The 15370-nt window shown below is 47.7% G+C and overlaps 7 protein-coding genes across 7 annotated transcripts, besides 15 other annotated features; all 7 read left to right on the top strand.

Moving 5' to 3' along the window:
- On the top strand, positions 1–656 carry Tc00.1047053510691.4 (hypothetical protein, conserved; the record flags this gene model as incomplete). Its single annotated transcript, XM_803170.1, has 1 exon — positions 1–656. A coding segment is annotated over one exon (656 nt), but the record flags the coding sequence as incomplete, so codon positions are not given.
- Positions 1–6875: a sequence feature (heterozygous, non-Esmeraldo-like haplotype).
- Positions 842–876: a sequence feature (AT_rich).
- Positions 1039–1887, top strand: Tc00.1047053510691.10 (hypothetical protein, conserved; the record flags this gene model as incomplete). Its single annotated transcript, XM_803165.1, has 1 exon — positions 1039–1887. The coding sequence occupies one exon, from the start codon at positions 1039–1041 to the stop codon at positions 1885–1887; it is 849 nt and encodes a 282-aa protein (XP_808258.1).
- On the top strand, positions 2067–3845 carry Tc00.1047053510691.20 (hypothetical protein, conserved; the record flags this gene model as incomplete). The annotated part of the gene is made up of 1 exon (XM_803166.1): positions 2067–3845. One exon carries the CDS (start codon positions 2067–2069, stop codon positions 3843–3845), a length of 1779 nt encoding a protein of 592 aa, XP_808259.1.
- Positions 2229–2264: a microsatellite.
- Positions 3866–3896: a microsatellite.
- Positions 4855–4883: a microsatellite.
- Positions 4907–4933: a microsatellite.
- Tc00.1047053510691.30 (hypothetical protein, conserved) lies at positions 4961–7303 on the top strand (the record flags this gene model as incomplete). The annotated part of the gene is made up of 1 exon (XM_803167.1): positions 4961–7303. One exon carries the CDS (start codon positions 4961–4963, stop codon positions 7301–7303), a length of 2343 nt encoding a protein of 780 aa, XP_808260.1.
- Positions 6876–7475: a sequence feature (haploid, non-Esmeraldo-like haplotype).
- Positions 7442–7490: a microsatellite.
- Positions 7446–12231: a mobile genetic element.
- Positions 7476–12231: a sequence feature (areas not merged during assembly with more than two copies in the genome that could not be assigned to a particular haplotype).
- Positions 12232–12325: a sequence feature (T-rich).
- Positions 12232–13411: a sequence feature (haploid, non-Esmeraldo-like haplotype).
- Positions 12357–13019, top strand: Tc00.1047053510691.70 (hypothetical protein, conserved; the record flags this gene model as incomplete). The annotated part of the gene is made up of 1 exon (XM_803168.1): positions 12357–13019. One exon carries the CDS (start codon positions 12357–12359, stop codon positions 13017–13019), a length of 663 nt encoding a protein of 220 aa, XP_808261.1.
- Positions 13138–13161: a microsatellite.
- Positions 13283–13314: a microsatellite.
- Tc00.1047053510691.80 (hypothetical protein, conserved) lies at positions 13355–14509 on the top strand (the record flags this gene model as incomplete). Its single annotated transcript, XM_803169.1, has 1 exon — positions 13355–14509. The coding sequence occupies one exon, from the start codon at positions 13355–13357 to the stop codon at positions 14507–14509; it is 1155 nt and encodes a 384-aa protein (XP_808262.1).
- Positions 13412–15370: a sequence feature (heterozygous, non-Esmeraldo-like haplotype).
- Tc00.1047053510691.95 (hypothetical protein, conserved) lies at positions 14718–15370 on the top strand (the record flags this gene model as incomplete). The annotated part of the gene is made up of 1 exon (XM_803171.1): positions 14718–15370. A coding segment is annotated over one exon (653 nt), but the record flags the coding sequence as incomplete, so codon positions are not given.

A 15370-nucleotide genomic window follows, 5' to 3' on the forward strand; every position in this document is an offset into this window, starting at 1 on the left:
TTCAGCGCGTTGGCCGTCGTCGCACGGTGTTTCAGGTTGCGGAGAGGTATCGCAAACTTAAACGTGAACTTTACGAGTACAACTGTCTTCTTTACAATACCGATTGGGTAAAAATAGAGGCACTTTTGCGGAGCAATGCCACTCCCGAGGCGGAATTTTTTTTAGAATGTTCATGTAGGCTGAATATGGCTCGCAAAATCCCTTGGCTGACGGAGGATTCTATCCGTAGGACCTTTCTGTGGTATCAAGCAACACGTGTTAGCGGAGACGCTCTTATGCTACGAAACATTTACGCTGTGCTTCTAAGTAATGGGGACTACTTTTCTTCCAGGGAGGCCAGAGAAATTGGGGTGCGTCTCCTAGGGTGTGACCCGCTAGATTTACGCGAGGCAAGTGCTCGGGCAAGGTGGCGGTATGCACAGATTTCGGAGGAGGTGGCGGCTGCACGTCTTTCGTCATCGGTACTAGAAATCAAAGAGCGTGTCCTTGCGAAGGTGTTGCGTTGGCATGACAGTGTCTATGCTTCAGATTTCTTTCGTTTATCGATTAATGTGTTTGGCCAGCGAGATGGTGCTTTGGCGTGCTTTCGTATCTCACGGGATTACGAGCGACGTCGCAGGAAGACGGCACCGCGCGGTCGTCTCCAGCTGTTGTAGCACCGCCTGCAACCAGCAGGATGGGGAATACACACGCACACACAAACAAAAAAGTGCTTTTTGCACACCGTTTACTTAAAGTTGTCGATGTTTGCTTCTATCCTTTTTTTTTTTTTTTATGGATGAAACCAAAAAAAGGATATGGAAAGGAGACAAAGACGCTCTGAGTTTGGCGCTTTTTTTCCTTTATTTATATATATTTTTTTAATTTGTAAATTAAGTTTTAGATTGTTTTTGACACTCCTTGTTCTTTTTTTTTTTTTGCGTCAATTTGCATTTCTCACTACATAATTCTACGCAGGTTCGGCCCGAGAGGTGAGGGCAAGTCGAAGGATAGAAGTGAAACGCAAGGAAGAAGAAGCAATAAGAGAACAGTTTGCAGATGGACGCCTTTAATCCCATCTCTGAGGCTCAGCGGCTCCAGGAGGAGCAGGAGATACTTGAGCGTGACAGGAAGCGGCAGCAGGAGAAAGAGGAACGTGAGCGACGTGCGGCACAAGAAAAAGAGGCGGAGGAGCGGAGGAAGCGAGAGGAGATGGAACGCCTTATTGAGGCGGAGAAGAGACGTATAAAACAGGAGGAGGAATGGCGCAAACTTGGGACGGATATCATTCAGAACCTTCCTCCCGTACCACCCTCCGTTGTTAGCGAGGGTCTGGTACAAGCATGGTACCTTGACGACGAAACCTCAAAACCAACACTTCGAACTGCGAGCTTAAAAAAGGGGAAGAAACGTGACACTCCGCCCGTGACGCTGCAGCAACTGAAGGATCTCGGCGTCATTTACTATGATATAAACTTGAACGACTTTTCCATTGTCAGGCAGTTGGTGAAGGAACGCCTTTATAAGCATACGGATGAGGTGCATATTTCACAGACATGTAAAGATGAGTCGTTTTTGGAGCGTTGGTTCCAAGAGCACTTCAACGAGGATGAGCAAATTCGCATTGTGATTGACGGCTCCTGTTACTTTGATGTGCGCTCCAAGCAGGATAAGTGGATTCGTATTTATGCAAAAGCGGGAGATTTGTTTATTTTTGCACCAGGTCTTTATCATCGTGGCACCCTGGATGAGGATGACTACGTTGCACTCTACCGTCTTTTTCGCGATTCTCCACGTTTTGCCCCCTTTTTCCGCTCCGACGCACGGGCCGAGTCGCAGAAGGTACGTCTGAATTATTTAATGTCACTAAAGAAGGGAAATGTTGCGGCAGAGATTGGGTTTCGCTGAGTGATGTAAAATTATGTTCGTTTGAACGTGCTGTGTTGATGTACATTTCCCGAAAGTAGTGAGTGCCGGTGCAAATTTTTTACCGAGGGAAAACGAAGACTTTTATTTATTCCTCTGGAGGAGTTGAGAAGTTTGGGTTTTATACTTCGAGAATATTTTGCAAGCTGTTCTTATTTTTAATGCACTATTTTTTTTTTTTACCTTCGCTTTTTTCTTTTCTCTGTTTCAAAATTGCGTATAAGTATGGTCATTGCAGGGCAACTGCTCCTGGGGAATTTTTTATTCATTTCTTGTGCTTTTTATTGCGTTCTCTCTATTTCTATTTCTTGTACCGATTTGTATTTTTTTTTTTTGTTTCTTTTTTTTTTTTTTTTTTTGGTTTTGGTGGACTGGGGAAGGTCGCACCACGTTGTCATTTATGCATGTTTTGTTTGGAGCACGCATTGCAGGGGGCGATGCCGACGGGGGCAGTGATGGAGCAGACGACTCATATCGGTCCCGCCGAAGTCACCGCGCTGCTTGTGCAGAGGGATGTACCGATTGCGTGTTCAACGAGACCCAACGGGGTACTTTTTGGTGGGATTTTTCATGGCCTTGGAAAAACAAAGATTAATGCGAAGTACCATTCTCTCCATTGGTCGTCGGCAGACCCAACACGAGCGCCAGCGGCCTGTTTTCCTCTAGTGGAAGACTCCCTTCACTGTGAAGTTGTTGGTGAATTGATTCATGTAGTGAACGATAAGGACACCGTTTCACACTTTGCTTCAAAGAAGACACGACAGTCTTTGGTTGGATTGGTGAAACTCGTACAAGGTACGGATGGTGTTTACACGAAAAGCATCATTCAACTGCACAGGTCATGGCTTTTTTATTCACAGATGATATCGGAGAAGGAGAGTAGTTGTGGGAATACTATACATGCTATGGAGTTGTTTTGTAAAAAGTTGGTTATGTGGATCTTTAGCTGCTACGCGAGGGAGCCTACGACGCAACTGACACTTCGCCAGTTGGAAAATGCATTTCCACTACTTACTTCGGTGGATGTACAAGACCGTCGCCGTGTTGTGAGTGGGGCTTTGACCCGTTTTGCAGGAGGGTTGCTCTCATTTTACGACGACCGCGTCATTGCATTGAAACATGTCCCCGTCCATGCATTCTCTTTGCTCTCTTTGGAAGAGTTTAGAATGGTGACATCAATGGAGCAGGCATCTGTTGCTTTTCTGTTCAAGTGTCAAATGCGACATGAAGAGGTTTTAGAGGCATTGCAGACCGTGTTAGATGCCTGGGGAAAACGTGGTGCTGCGTTAGCATCATCATTTATGCGATTGGCTGTTGCGGTGATTCTTTCACATGCAATTGGTACATGTGCTTTGTTGCCCCAAGATCTGAGAGGCTCGGTACGCCCCTTTGTTCTTCGCTACTTGCCAACACTACTGGTCCTTCACGGAGAGGAGCCCATTCTTGGGAGGCTTGCCGCTTTGCTGCGGCAGCCAAAAACTCATAAAAGGTCCACCCCGATTTCAGTACGACGGAGAATGGAAGAGATCACACGGGCCGAACCGATAGTTGTCGAGCCATCTGCCGCGTGTGCGGAGAACGTTGCCCGATCGGAGATGGAGGGGGGATACTTTTTTGAATCCGTTGCACCTCTTCCGCAGTTGGACTCCGAGGTGGCCTGGAAGATTGCAAAATGTACATGCCGTCACACGATTGTCTCTTTTCCAAAGAAGCATGCCTTGAGAAACAACGCGGTTGGTGGCTCGGATCCGGACTGTCTATTCTCCGCTTTTTTGTTTTCATGTGCACGTCTGCACTTGTCGTGGCCGTTGCTTAAGTCTTTTGGGGACGAGGAGTTGTGCTTGAGTTTGAATCTTGGCAAGGCCTCTCACGCAACACCGGACGAAGAATTGGTGTGGAAAACAGAGAGGAAGAGGAAACGCGGGAGGGGACGGGCGTGAAACTCTGAAGGGCAAAAACAGTGTGTGTGTGTGTGTGTGTGTGTGTGTGTGAAACAGAAAGAAGTTTCTTGTTATTCCAACGAGGGAAAGCAGAAATAATGAAACTGCAAAAAAGAAAAAGAAAAAATGAGGGGCGCACCAATGACGGCCCAAAACACGGACGATAAAAGAAATGGAAGGGAATGGGATAAAAAAAAAACAAAGCAAAGAAAAGCGTCGGGACCCCGCTTGGATGTAAAATTTTACCCACATATTCTTTTGTCTTGTTTTGAGGGAGAAGGGAAGAGAAAGAGGGAGGGTTGCTGACTACTGCACTGGCGTATCACTTGCTTCAGGGAGTGTCACCTGTCTGCTGCCATACCAACTATCAAGTTTGTTGCTAGCACCATGTGCTCTTCCATGCGTGAGTAAACGCCTACGAAGAGGAGGAGGTGTACGTGACATTGTGTGAGGTTGCTTCTTTTTTTGTCCACCACACTGAGTTTTTTTAGGGTGGGCAAATACAATAATTTGTTTGTGCATTCGGCGTAGTCTAAACGATCATGCGAGGGGGCGCGAAGATTGTGGTGTCATGAGTGTCAGTGCCACGCAGGGAACTTGGCGTTTAAATTTGTAACAGAATTTAAACTTCAGCTAAGTGAACTGCGACTGCGGCGCTGCACTTCAGCGTTTACGCTGGCAATTTGTCGGTAACCGGCTGGGGTTTTCGAAGGGTGTTTGGTTGAAAAGCCGGTGATCGGGCCTTTGGTGGCACTGAACGAACTTCAGCTGGTCATTCGTGGGCGAACCAACGTGAGAATTTGTTATTTTTGTGAGAGGAGGCGGCGGAGACGGTGGGTTTGGGTGCGCGTTTGAGGCTGAGCAAAATGAATATCTGAGAAACGAACAGACCCACCTGTGCACATATAAACAAATAAATAAATAATGGTGGCCGTCGTTCATGCCTGAATAAATATTATGACAATTGTCTTTTTTTTGTTTATTTTATTTTCAAGATTTTTTTAGTGGATTTTTTCTTTTTTTTTTTTTTTTTTTTTTGGTGCGTACGGACGAAGGAAGTGAAAAAAAAAAAAGAAAAGAAAAGAAAACGGGCTAACACCTTATTAGTATTAGCCATGAGCACAATTTCGGTGGCATCTGAAGAGTCTCTAAATGATGCGCCTGTTTCTATTGCCTCCACTACGGGCGCTGAGGGAGTCACGTTTGATTCTAACGAGCAAACGAATCTGGACGACATGATTGGCGTGGCGGAGCCGTTGAAGCATACGTCGACACTCACGTCAATCGTTGACCAAAAAGTCGCATTGATTCAAAAAGGCGGTGCCCCCTCTGTGCACTCTTTCCTTTACACCGTGCCTCACCTTTTCACCCTAACCGAGGAACAAATTACTGGCCTAAACGTGATGCTGCGCGAGTACAGTGAAATGGATATTATTGTCGATGAAGGAACTCTACTAACGCATGTCTTTGTGCTGGCTTCAGGCACCGTTGAGGTTATCAACACAAAAGTTGGTCGTGCATCCATCGTTGGCCATCGCCGGGTCGGGAGTATTACTGCACCAAACATTTTTGGTATCGATAGTGTAATCTTGGAAAAACCAACGGAGTTCTCATACCACGCAAGTTCTTTAACAACGCTACTTCTTATACCAAAGCGACAATTCTGTGAGCTTTTTACTCGTTCCCCAATGTTTTCCAGTAGTGTTTCTGTTCAGATTGTACAAACTCTTTCTGCATTCGCCGTATTTGAGGATTTTTGTCGTGCTCTTTTTGGGTTATCGTCATCATCCGTGTGTGGAAGACGCAGTTTTGGTGAAGGCGGGTATAAGTTATCTATACCCACAGCCGTGAGTATTTATGAGTCCAGTGGCACGGTCGTCCACAAATTAATGCATTCTACTGCAATTGATACCGATGCGTTGCATTACTGCGTCAAAAGACTTCCGGAGAACATCACGGAAACATTTCTTATTACTTTGTCGCGCAGCATACCTAACTACCTCTCCGATGGAGTCGCCTTTTCAACAACAATATCTCTTGAGTCAGCACGACGGCGGAGGGGCGCGTGGAAAATTGCCGAAAAAGGACAAATTATTGTCATGGCGCGGGATGGATTTACAGACATTATTGATTTTGTTACCAACTTGTGCATGTTGATTGTAGAAACGAAAAAAATAAGGTTGCGTTTGCAGCGACTTGCTTCACCACTGGCCATTGATTTTCTTCGCAATTTACTTTCCATGGATGAAGCGGTATCGAAAACTGCAGTCAGGGCGGTTCTTGCCCAGTTACCGTTTTCAGAGACGGAAATTGATGGCCTAATGCAAGTTTGGGAAGGATCCGCAATTATCAATGTGCTGTACAACATTTTATTACACCGTGAGGAGTTTGTTGTGCACGTTGACGTAAACTTGTCGAAGAAGTTCTCTCAAGATCCTTATCAAAAGTGGGGTCTTTGCATCAATCGGCACATCAGGGCGGAGCTTGGTATTGGTGGCGAAGAAGCACTCCCATCGGATTTGACGATTGATATCATTTTTTCATCTAACATTACTATTAAGAGTCTTTTGTGTTCTGCTCCTGAGGAGTTCAGGTTGTTGCTGGAGAAATATATTGAGTCCCAGGCATCGACCACCACGTTGAAGAACCCGGATGATTATTATCTCTATGTATTAGCACAGGTTTTGGAGGAGGAGGACTCCATGAGGGAGGCGTATCGTCAGCACCTAGAGGAAGCAGGCTTTATCATGATGGAGGATTCATTTATGTCGGGACTTGTCGTCGATCTTATTAACATTGGTAAATTGCCTATTTCAGGTATAAATGCCTCATTGCGTTATGCAGCGAAAAATAGGCAACGCATGCAGGGAAATAGCTTTATTATCAACGTTGATAGGACGTTTGGTGCACAGGTTGAGACCATTTTACGAACTCTTGTTCTTATTTTTGGCGATTATATTCGCAGTGTTAATCTCACTGGTGGTGTGGCCGGCGTTGTCGGGAGTCGTGGCGATGTTGTTCTGCCCACTCGACTGCTTTTCTCAAAACAATCTTTTGGAGAGGACTCTACCGATGAAACACGCGTGTGCAACACAGACGGTATACATGAAAAGGATGTAATTCCCTTTTTGGGAGAAGGCAACGTGGCTCTTCACAGGGGTGTGTGCGTCACGATTCCTGGCGTTTTTCTGTATAGTGACTCCGTATTGCGGTTATATAAGGTGGTTCATGGATGCACTTGTGTGGATATGAGGAGCAGTTACGTGGCGCGGCAAGTTGAGGAGAGCCACCGCGCAGGGGTACTAAAAAGGGGAGTAAAGAGAAGATTTCTGTTTTATGTGGACACGGTGCCCCTTAACAACGATGGGGACTCCGAGTCTTACACGCAGAAGGGCGACGTACTGTTTTCTATTTACGCAACCGCCCGTTCTCTATTGAATTTGATTCTTTTTTCCTGAAAGGTATCGTGCCGTATATATATATATATTATTTCTTGCAACTTTCATTAAAGACGAACCACTCGGAGATGTCGTTGTTGGAAGGGAGGGGAGGAAGGAGCTTCCCTTAATTTTTGCCTGTTAATTTTCTTTTTCTGTTTATTTTATTATTATTATCATTATTATTATTATTATTATTATTATTATTTTACTCCTACCAGCGCGTCTAGCTATACAGTGCCATCTCAGTGCCGAAGAGGTGGTCGAGCAACGACAAAAGTTTCCTGCTATGAAGCAACTGCCATTGAGAGAACTTTCCGAGGCGAAGGTCCTGTTCAATGCCCAGCCATTGACGCACAGCCAAGGTGCCTGGACATTCTAGAAGCAGATGGTGCAAGGTTTCCTGCGGGCCGATTGGCGTGCTTGTGGAAGCTGGCTGATCCTGCGGCAGCAGAGATCGCCTCCTGGCACTGCTGTTTCGATGCCGTGTGGCGTCTGGGTTGTGTGCGCAGCGACTTCTGTGCGGTGCGGTGCTTCTCCGTGTGGGGAAAACCATGTCACAGAAATCACATTTGAGCTCGGGAAGCGGTGGAGGATGTTCCGGATGAAATGACCGACAGTGACTGACGAGACCCGAGAATCCCGTCAATGTAGAATCACAGTGCGGACATTTCTCCTTCCGACGGCGTGTGAGGGTCCGTCTCCTTACTGGAGAGACGTCTTTCTCCCTCGCCGACGGGGGAACAGTGTCCGTCCCCGGTGCGGTTGGATCGTTGTTAGAGCGCATATATGCAGACTGTTCCGGTGAGATGTTGCAGAAACGGCATTGGTTCGTGCAATCCCTCACGGCCCAGTATAGTCGGCCCCAGAGCTCAGATTCCCCGCACCTTGCCCTTGCGAGGTGAACCAGTTCCTGACGGTGAAGAACTTCCTGAGTGATCAGGTCCTTACCGCTGAGATCGGATGGCCTTGTGCCGCAAAGCAAGTAGCGATGAGTGTCTTGACGAATGGTACTACGCCACTTGTTGGTGAGCTGGGTAGTAAAACATGTCAGCAGATCCGTATGCCATAAAGGCGCGATTCCTTGCTCCGTGTATTGTCCGGTTGCCATAGTCTGAGTCGCATACTGATCTGCAGGCTCGTTAGCATGTACTCCGCAATGTCCGTAACAAAACTGCAGGTGCACGGACCAGCCAGCACGCGCCAGTGTTAAGAGACGCTGCCAGATCTGATCCTCCGTCCAGTCGGTATGACTGAGCGGGCCCTTGTTTAGAGCCGCTAGAAGAGACTGACTGTCCGTAACCACAAGCAGGGTTTTACGCCTGTGTCGGATACGAGGGATCATCAGCTTCTCTAGGGCTAGAAGCAGCGCACGGGATTCCGTCCTGTAGCTGCATGGGCGTGCACCGCAGTTTATGCTGGCCTTTTCTATTATCTCCGATGAGTTGAGGGATGAAAGCAGTATTCCAACCCCTGCTGACTTGGGAACGTCGACACCGCCATCGGTCGCAAGTATCCACGAACGATGGCTGTGCAGCGCTAGAGCCTCTTCGCTGACCCTGCGCTTTTCCCTTATCAGCTCTTCTTCGTCCGTTATTGAGAGGTCTATCGGAAGTTCCACACCGATGGTGACCCGGTGTGCGGAGGCCGCAAACCAGGGAGGAATGGAGCTGCGAAAGAACCGCCCTTCGCGTGGTGAGCTCTCGGTGATGCCATAGTCCTTTGTGTATGCGTCTACGAAGGCATATAGCTCGTCCCGAGATAATGGCGAGATGCGGAAACCGGCGCGAGGCGGTGGCTCAGGCGGGGGTCTCCGCATCCAGTCCATCTGACATGCGCGTGTGTTCTCAAATATTGAGAGCCGCGCGCGCAGGCAGAGGACGTGAAGCGGCGGCATATTAGCCTCCAGCAGTGCGGATTCCGGGTCGACAGTGCTCGGAACTCCGCTGACAATGCGTGCCAGAGTTGCGTACGTCTTCTGCATCTCATTCTTCGCTGAATACGTCGCCACTGCCCATATGAGCTCGCTGCCATAGCGTAATTTGGAGCACCGTATCCAATGACGAACGTGCGTGGGTCATGTGGAGATGGTCCCGCCTCTTTGTGCGCTATGCAGCGTAGCTGCGATATCCGTTGCGAAGTGGCAGCGCATTGCTTGGTGGCCGCCACATTTAGCGTCAGTCGTGGATCGAGATCCATGCCGAGAAGCTTCGTAGTTCGCGATGCCCCCATGGTCATGACTGGGATTTGGCATCCAGCCACTACCAGGGGCCGCTTTCCTTCACGATCATAATCTGACTCCGTGTGCGTGGATAGTGTGAACCAAGCGGCTTCACACTTTGATGGGTTGATGGCCAGGCCATTTTCCTGACTCCACGCATGCAGCTTTTGAAGAACCATGTTGGCAGTGGGAATGGCGTCTTCCCGGGACTGCCCCTTAACGATAATAGAGAGGTCGTCCGCATACATGTCTGCTGTGGCACCCGCAAAGCTGTTCAGCAGATTGAGAAGTGGGTGTACGTAAAGGGAGAACAAATACGGTCCCAGTACGGACCCCTGAGGAACTCCTCGCAGCATGGGACGCCGATCGCTGTGTCTGTGCCCAACTCGTGTCTTCGCGTAGCGACCACATAGAAAGTTTCTAAGCCACCTTCTACAATTCACCCCCGGAATATTAGCCAGCAAGCGACTGAGGACTCGATGATCTATGGAGTCAAAAGCCTTGCTGAAATCAACCAGCACTAGCAGGGTCCGATGGGGTCTGTAGTGGAGTTGATTGCCAATACCGCTCTTCTTGGGAAGGCTCACTTGGAAATAGTGATTTCTATTATGCTCCACTTCGTGTATCAGGTGTGCCAGCTGCATCGTCGTGGTACGCACACTACGATATGCATACTGGTAAGGGTGCGGCGTCCACACCCAAAGCAATCTCTTCAGTACCATTTTCTCAGCAACCTTACTCACAATGGAGGTAAGGCTGATGGGTCGATATGACTCAAGCAGTTCCGGCGACTTACCGGGTTTTAAGAGTGGAACGATGGTAGCGCGTCTCCACTCAGCCGGGATCGTACCAGTCGTCCAGCTGTGGTTAATGCAACGAAGGAGGAATCGGAGGCCCTTTGACGAAATATGTCGCAGTGCCTCACTGTAGACTTCATCCGGTCCGGGGGCCTTGCCATACGGCGTATTACGTAGCGCAGCAAGCAGTTCCGTACGATTAAAAGGTGCATCAAGAGGGGAGTGAAGATGAGCAACTAAACCAGATGTGGTGGCAGCTTCGTTTTTATCCTGTGGCTCAGAACTAGATGAGAGTGAAGAACCTGAAGTAGATGTAGCGGCAGACTCGTTGTTGTTCTGCTGCCCAAAAAGAAAGGAAGCATTAATGTTCAAAGATGCACTCTGTCTGTTGATGCCTTTGGAAAACCTAACTGCCTTGTGAGAGGGGTGAAATGGAAAAAAGATGCGATTGAGAGCATTCGCTGCTCTCCTTGCTGTTTTATAAGTGTGTTGACCATCTCCTAATAAAATTGATGTGGGAGATGGAAGTGATGCCTTTTTTCGTCCGGAAATGTATTTCCATGCGAATGGCTCGCCTGGATTTAACTTGCTGATGCGGCGTAGATACGTGTTGCGCAAGCGCTCTCGGAGCAGAAGGAAGAATTGACTCCTTGTCCGTTGCATTTCTGCCTCACGGTCGGGCGTCGGTAACTGTAGATAGCGGCCCTTGCTGTCGGTAGCCATCCGCTCTGCCTCCATGAGAGTGTCGTCCCAAAGCCTGGGACCGTCCTTGTGCATGCCGCGGGGGCAATGTCGTCGATACGAAGTTATAAGCGCTCTCGTGAAGGCTTTAATGCCGGTGGACTGCTTTTTATAGTCATATGCCGGAAGTTGTGCGTCGAGGTCCTTGATGAATAAATCCCACTTGCACTTCCCCCAACTGTAGAAAAACATAGGTGCCGAAGGGGGTGCCGAAGGTATGGTATCCTTAAATGCCTGATGCAGCGTAAATGTCAGCATATAATGATCACTAAGCGGCGACACGGAAGCTGACCAATCCGACACAGTCAAATGCTTTGACCATGTCAGATCGATACAGGATCGTTCTCTTGTGCCACGGGCATACGTGATCTCACCAGGGGTGTTAACCAAGGTGAGTCCCGCATCCGTGCACAGTTCTAAAAATTCTGCAGCAACCTCGCTTGGAGAGGTCTCCAAGAATGGCTCCCACTGTGGGTGATGCATGTTGAAATCCCCACAAAGCAGGAGCGGCGACGAGGCTGGAAGGCAGTTTACTAACCGCCTGAAGGATTGCGTTACTTGCGGTGGTGGTCTCATATAGGCACTCGCTACAATAAGATCACGGTTCTGGTCCAGAGCAACCTGGACCACCACCACTTCAAGGCTGGTGTCGTGCTGGGGGATGGTGAGGGGTATACGCTTGGAGCGGAGAGTTGTACGCACCAGCACCGCCACACCGCCTCCCTTGCCGATGCGCGACTGTGCATAGAGCACATAATCTCCAGTGTGCATGCTGGCGATCTGCTCTGACGACTTCCATGTCTCCTGGATGGCTATTATGTCTGCTCCTTGCGCCATTAATGTTGCGAGTTTTGACGGCGTGAGGCATGAAACGTTCATCTGGAGTACTGCTATGGGGCCTGGGTTCTGCTCAATGTCTCCGCTTAGCAGTAGCTTTTGTCGTTGCGCGTCACATACGGCACGCAAACGGTATGTATAGCGCTGATTAGCGCCGATGGAATTCACCAGCGGATACAAATACCGCTCCGCGGGCAGCCATGTAAATGGCTCCATCTGGTGCCCTTCCGACCCGTTTGTGCGGCGCCTCCTGCCTCTCCGCGGGCAGCGGATGGGCAGCAGGCGCTTATCTTCCTCTCTAGCAAAGAGTACTAGACCCTGGCACCACGTTGAGGTGGCCGGCTGAGCCAGAGTTCTTCTGTTTATCTTTTTTTTCTCCGTTGTCTGGTTTGTTTATTTCTTTTATTTATTCGCATGTATTTTTATTTTGTTATTATTTTTTTTTTTCACATACTCAAATGTGATTTTATTTGAAGAGATGAGTTGGATGGAAAAGGGGCGGCCGTTTCTGCGGAGTCCTTTTCTTTTGGACACAAGAGAATTTATCACAGACAAGTGCATCCTTCGACAGTTGACGCACTTTGCTCATGTTCATCGCCTTGGAAGTCCTCTGTGGCTTGGCTGGGAATTGGCGGCAGACCTTGGGCTTACTCTGAGGTACATGCAGAGCCCTTTAAACATTTGGTCTCCCCTGATGGGCGAGAGCTTCTTTCCTCTCAATAAGGCATCCACTTTTTTGGATGCCGTCATGCAAAAATATCCGCTAAGACAGTTTCTGCATTTCTCAAAAATATCGTCAGCAGAGCATCTCACTGCGAAACAGAATTTGGTTTTGTCAGCGGCAGCAAGTTCTGACGGGAACCCGAGGTGGTACAGGGTCCCGGAAGCCATCGAACACTTTTTTGAATTGCCGTCGGAATCTTCGTGTTTATATTGCCATCCAATACAACAGGTTAATGAGGTTGGCTTATTTGTATTGTGGATTTCCGCCGTGCTTTTTTCTCGAATGATGATTGCTCCTGAAACAAAACTGTTGGTCCAGACCCCATCCAGTTACATGTCTGTTGTGAATGCTGACCAATTATATCCAAGCAGCTTTTTGGCTGAAAAGGAGCTTGAGTGTCTTTTATTGCAGTCTTAATATGAATTAGTGGCAATACGTAATAATCTTTTTTTCTTCTTTTTCTTTTGGCTGGGGTATGGGGATGGTGTAAGTAAACATATACACAGATAAATGGATGAGGCACGTTGAAGAGGTCATTATTATTATTATTGTTATTATTTAATGTACTGTTGATTTGAAGCTCACTTATATGCGGAAATTTACTGATTGCATATCTTTCCTTTTTCTATTTCTTGAAAATTTACTTTTAAATGTGAATTTTGATTTAGTTTTTTTTTCTTTGTGTTTGTGTGTTGGTGTGTGTGTGTGTGTGACCTCTTTTTGTCATCCTGTTTGGGCGTGGGTGCTTGGCGATGTCTTGGGCCGTCATCAGGAGACCAGTGAAGGTATGTGCCACAGTGGCCGCGGCAACCGCGTTCTCTTGGTTTTATTCTTGTCGCCCGGTGGTTGTGACACAGGAAGCACCAACGATTGCTCTGGACAGCAACGTTGGCTCTGCAGTGGAGCCGCTTTGGGATTACATGTCTTTTTTGGACGCACACACCGGAGAATGGAAAGTGGAATCTAGTAATTTTTTGAAGCGTGGTGAGGTGAGTCGACATACTGACGAGCCCAAGGTGCAAGTGCTGCGACTAGGCTCCTCATATTCGCCGGATGCCGGGAATGGGCATCCAATACCTTTCATGCGTGTTGTTGGATTTTTTCCCGACGCATTCCCAGAAGAGATCTTTAATTTTATGACGGATCTCTACCTGCGGCGACAGTGGGATCGTAATTATCACATGTTTTGCAAGTGGGACTGCTCCACAGGGCAGAGTGCTCCAGAAACGCTGAATTCAGTCAAGAGGCCAATCGAAATGGTTGCAAAGAAGAGACCAGTGTGCCAAAATGACGTTTGTCTTTTGATTCCTGATATTAAAGAAGAAGTTGTTGACCATGGATGGTTTGCGCATCGTGTCGGCCATTCACTTCTTGACCGATTTGGAATTGCTGACCGTCTTTTTGCTTACCAGCGCCGCTCTGTTTGCTACACAAAGTTGGGCAGTGGTGTAAGCCCGCTGAAGGTATATGATATCCTCTATAGTGGAAGTGGCGAGACGGTTAAGAAAGCGACTGAGCAATCCGAACCGTTTGCCGATTGGTTACATTTGTGTGAAAGCGAGAAGGAGGCTACTCGTGTGAGTGTAAATTATCAACATATTTTGATAATTCCTATTTCTGATGCTGCGTCTCAGCTTTGGGCTGATCCGTTGCGCCTCGCCTTTGGTGGAAGCATGGTGGATGGGAAGACCACAAAGATCGTATACGATGAGTTTATGGATAGCGTTCGCCTTTACGCGGAAACAAAGAAGCTGGATGGGACGCTCATGATTATGACTTCGGCCAACGACGTGCAAATGCCTAGCAGCGTTCCAATGTGGGCTCAACGAATGCTTGCCACTTTTTTTTCTAATTATGCGCATCGTGAAATGCTAAAAGCGATACGTTCTCACAGAAAAAAAAATTAATGCCCGATTTGATTGCATAACGCCGCCGCGAATATTATGGATTGACTGCGCGGCCACTTTTATAGGTGCTCTTTGGCGTTTATGACGTTTTTTTTTCTTTTTTTGCTTGCTGACACGTGACGCAACTTTCCTGTTTCACTCTCTTTCTCTTCTCTGGGACGCGTGAGTTTACTGTAGTTTTTTTTTTTAATTTGCTCATTCACGACACATGAAGGGAGGAAGACTTCGGCGATTCGCAATTCACGTTTTGTTTGGACAGCTGGTGGCTTTTTTGAACTCCGTCACTGGAGTGTCAACGACCAAACTGGTAAATAATAATGCCAGTTATCCTCTGCTGCAATCGTTGACGGCGTACGCCTTTATTTTCGCCGTTTATGCACCAATATTTCTTCTGCTGTACATTCGTAACCGGCACCGGAGGTTTTTGAATTTTGTGTTTTTACAGAAGCCTTGGAGGTACGCTGTTCTTGGCCTTATTGACATGGAAGCGAACTTTTTTATTGTCAAGGCCTTCCAGTACACAGACATGATTTCAGTCCAGCTCTTGAATTGCTTCAACATTCCATGTGTTTTTGTGCTAAGCTTTTTTATTTTGAAAATGCGTTTTGCTGTCACCCACATTGTTGGTTGTCTTGTTGCCACAAGTGGCTTGGTGGTTCTCATTGTTTTGGACGCCGATGGAGTGACACGAAATAAGGTGGGGCCTAATGTTGCCAAGGGCGATTTGTTTTGCTTGCTTGCCGCTGCTCTTTACGCGACAAGTAATGTTCTTATGGAGTGGTTTATCAAGCCTCAGCCAAGAGGTGTATATCTTGAGAGTGTGGAGTCTGCCAATACCAATCAAGAAGAGGAGGGCGTTAA

Source organism: Trypanosoma cruzi, genomic scaffold (genome assembly GCF_000209065.1).
Source record: "Trypanosoma cruzi strain CL Brener 1047053516813 genomic scaffold, whole genome shotgun sequence".
NCBI classification, from domain to species: Eukaryota; Euglenozoa; class Kinetoplastea; order Trypanosomatida; family Trypanosomatidae; genus Trypanosoma; species Trypanosoma cruzi.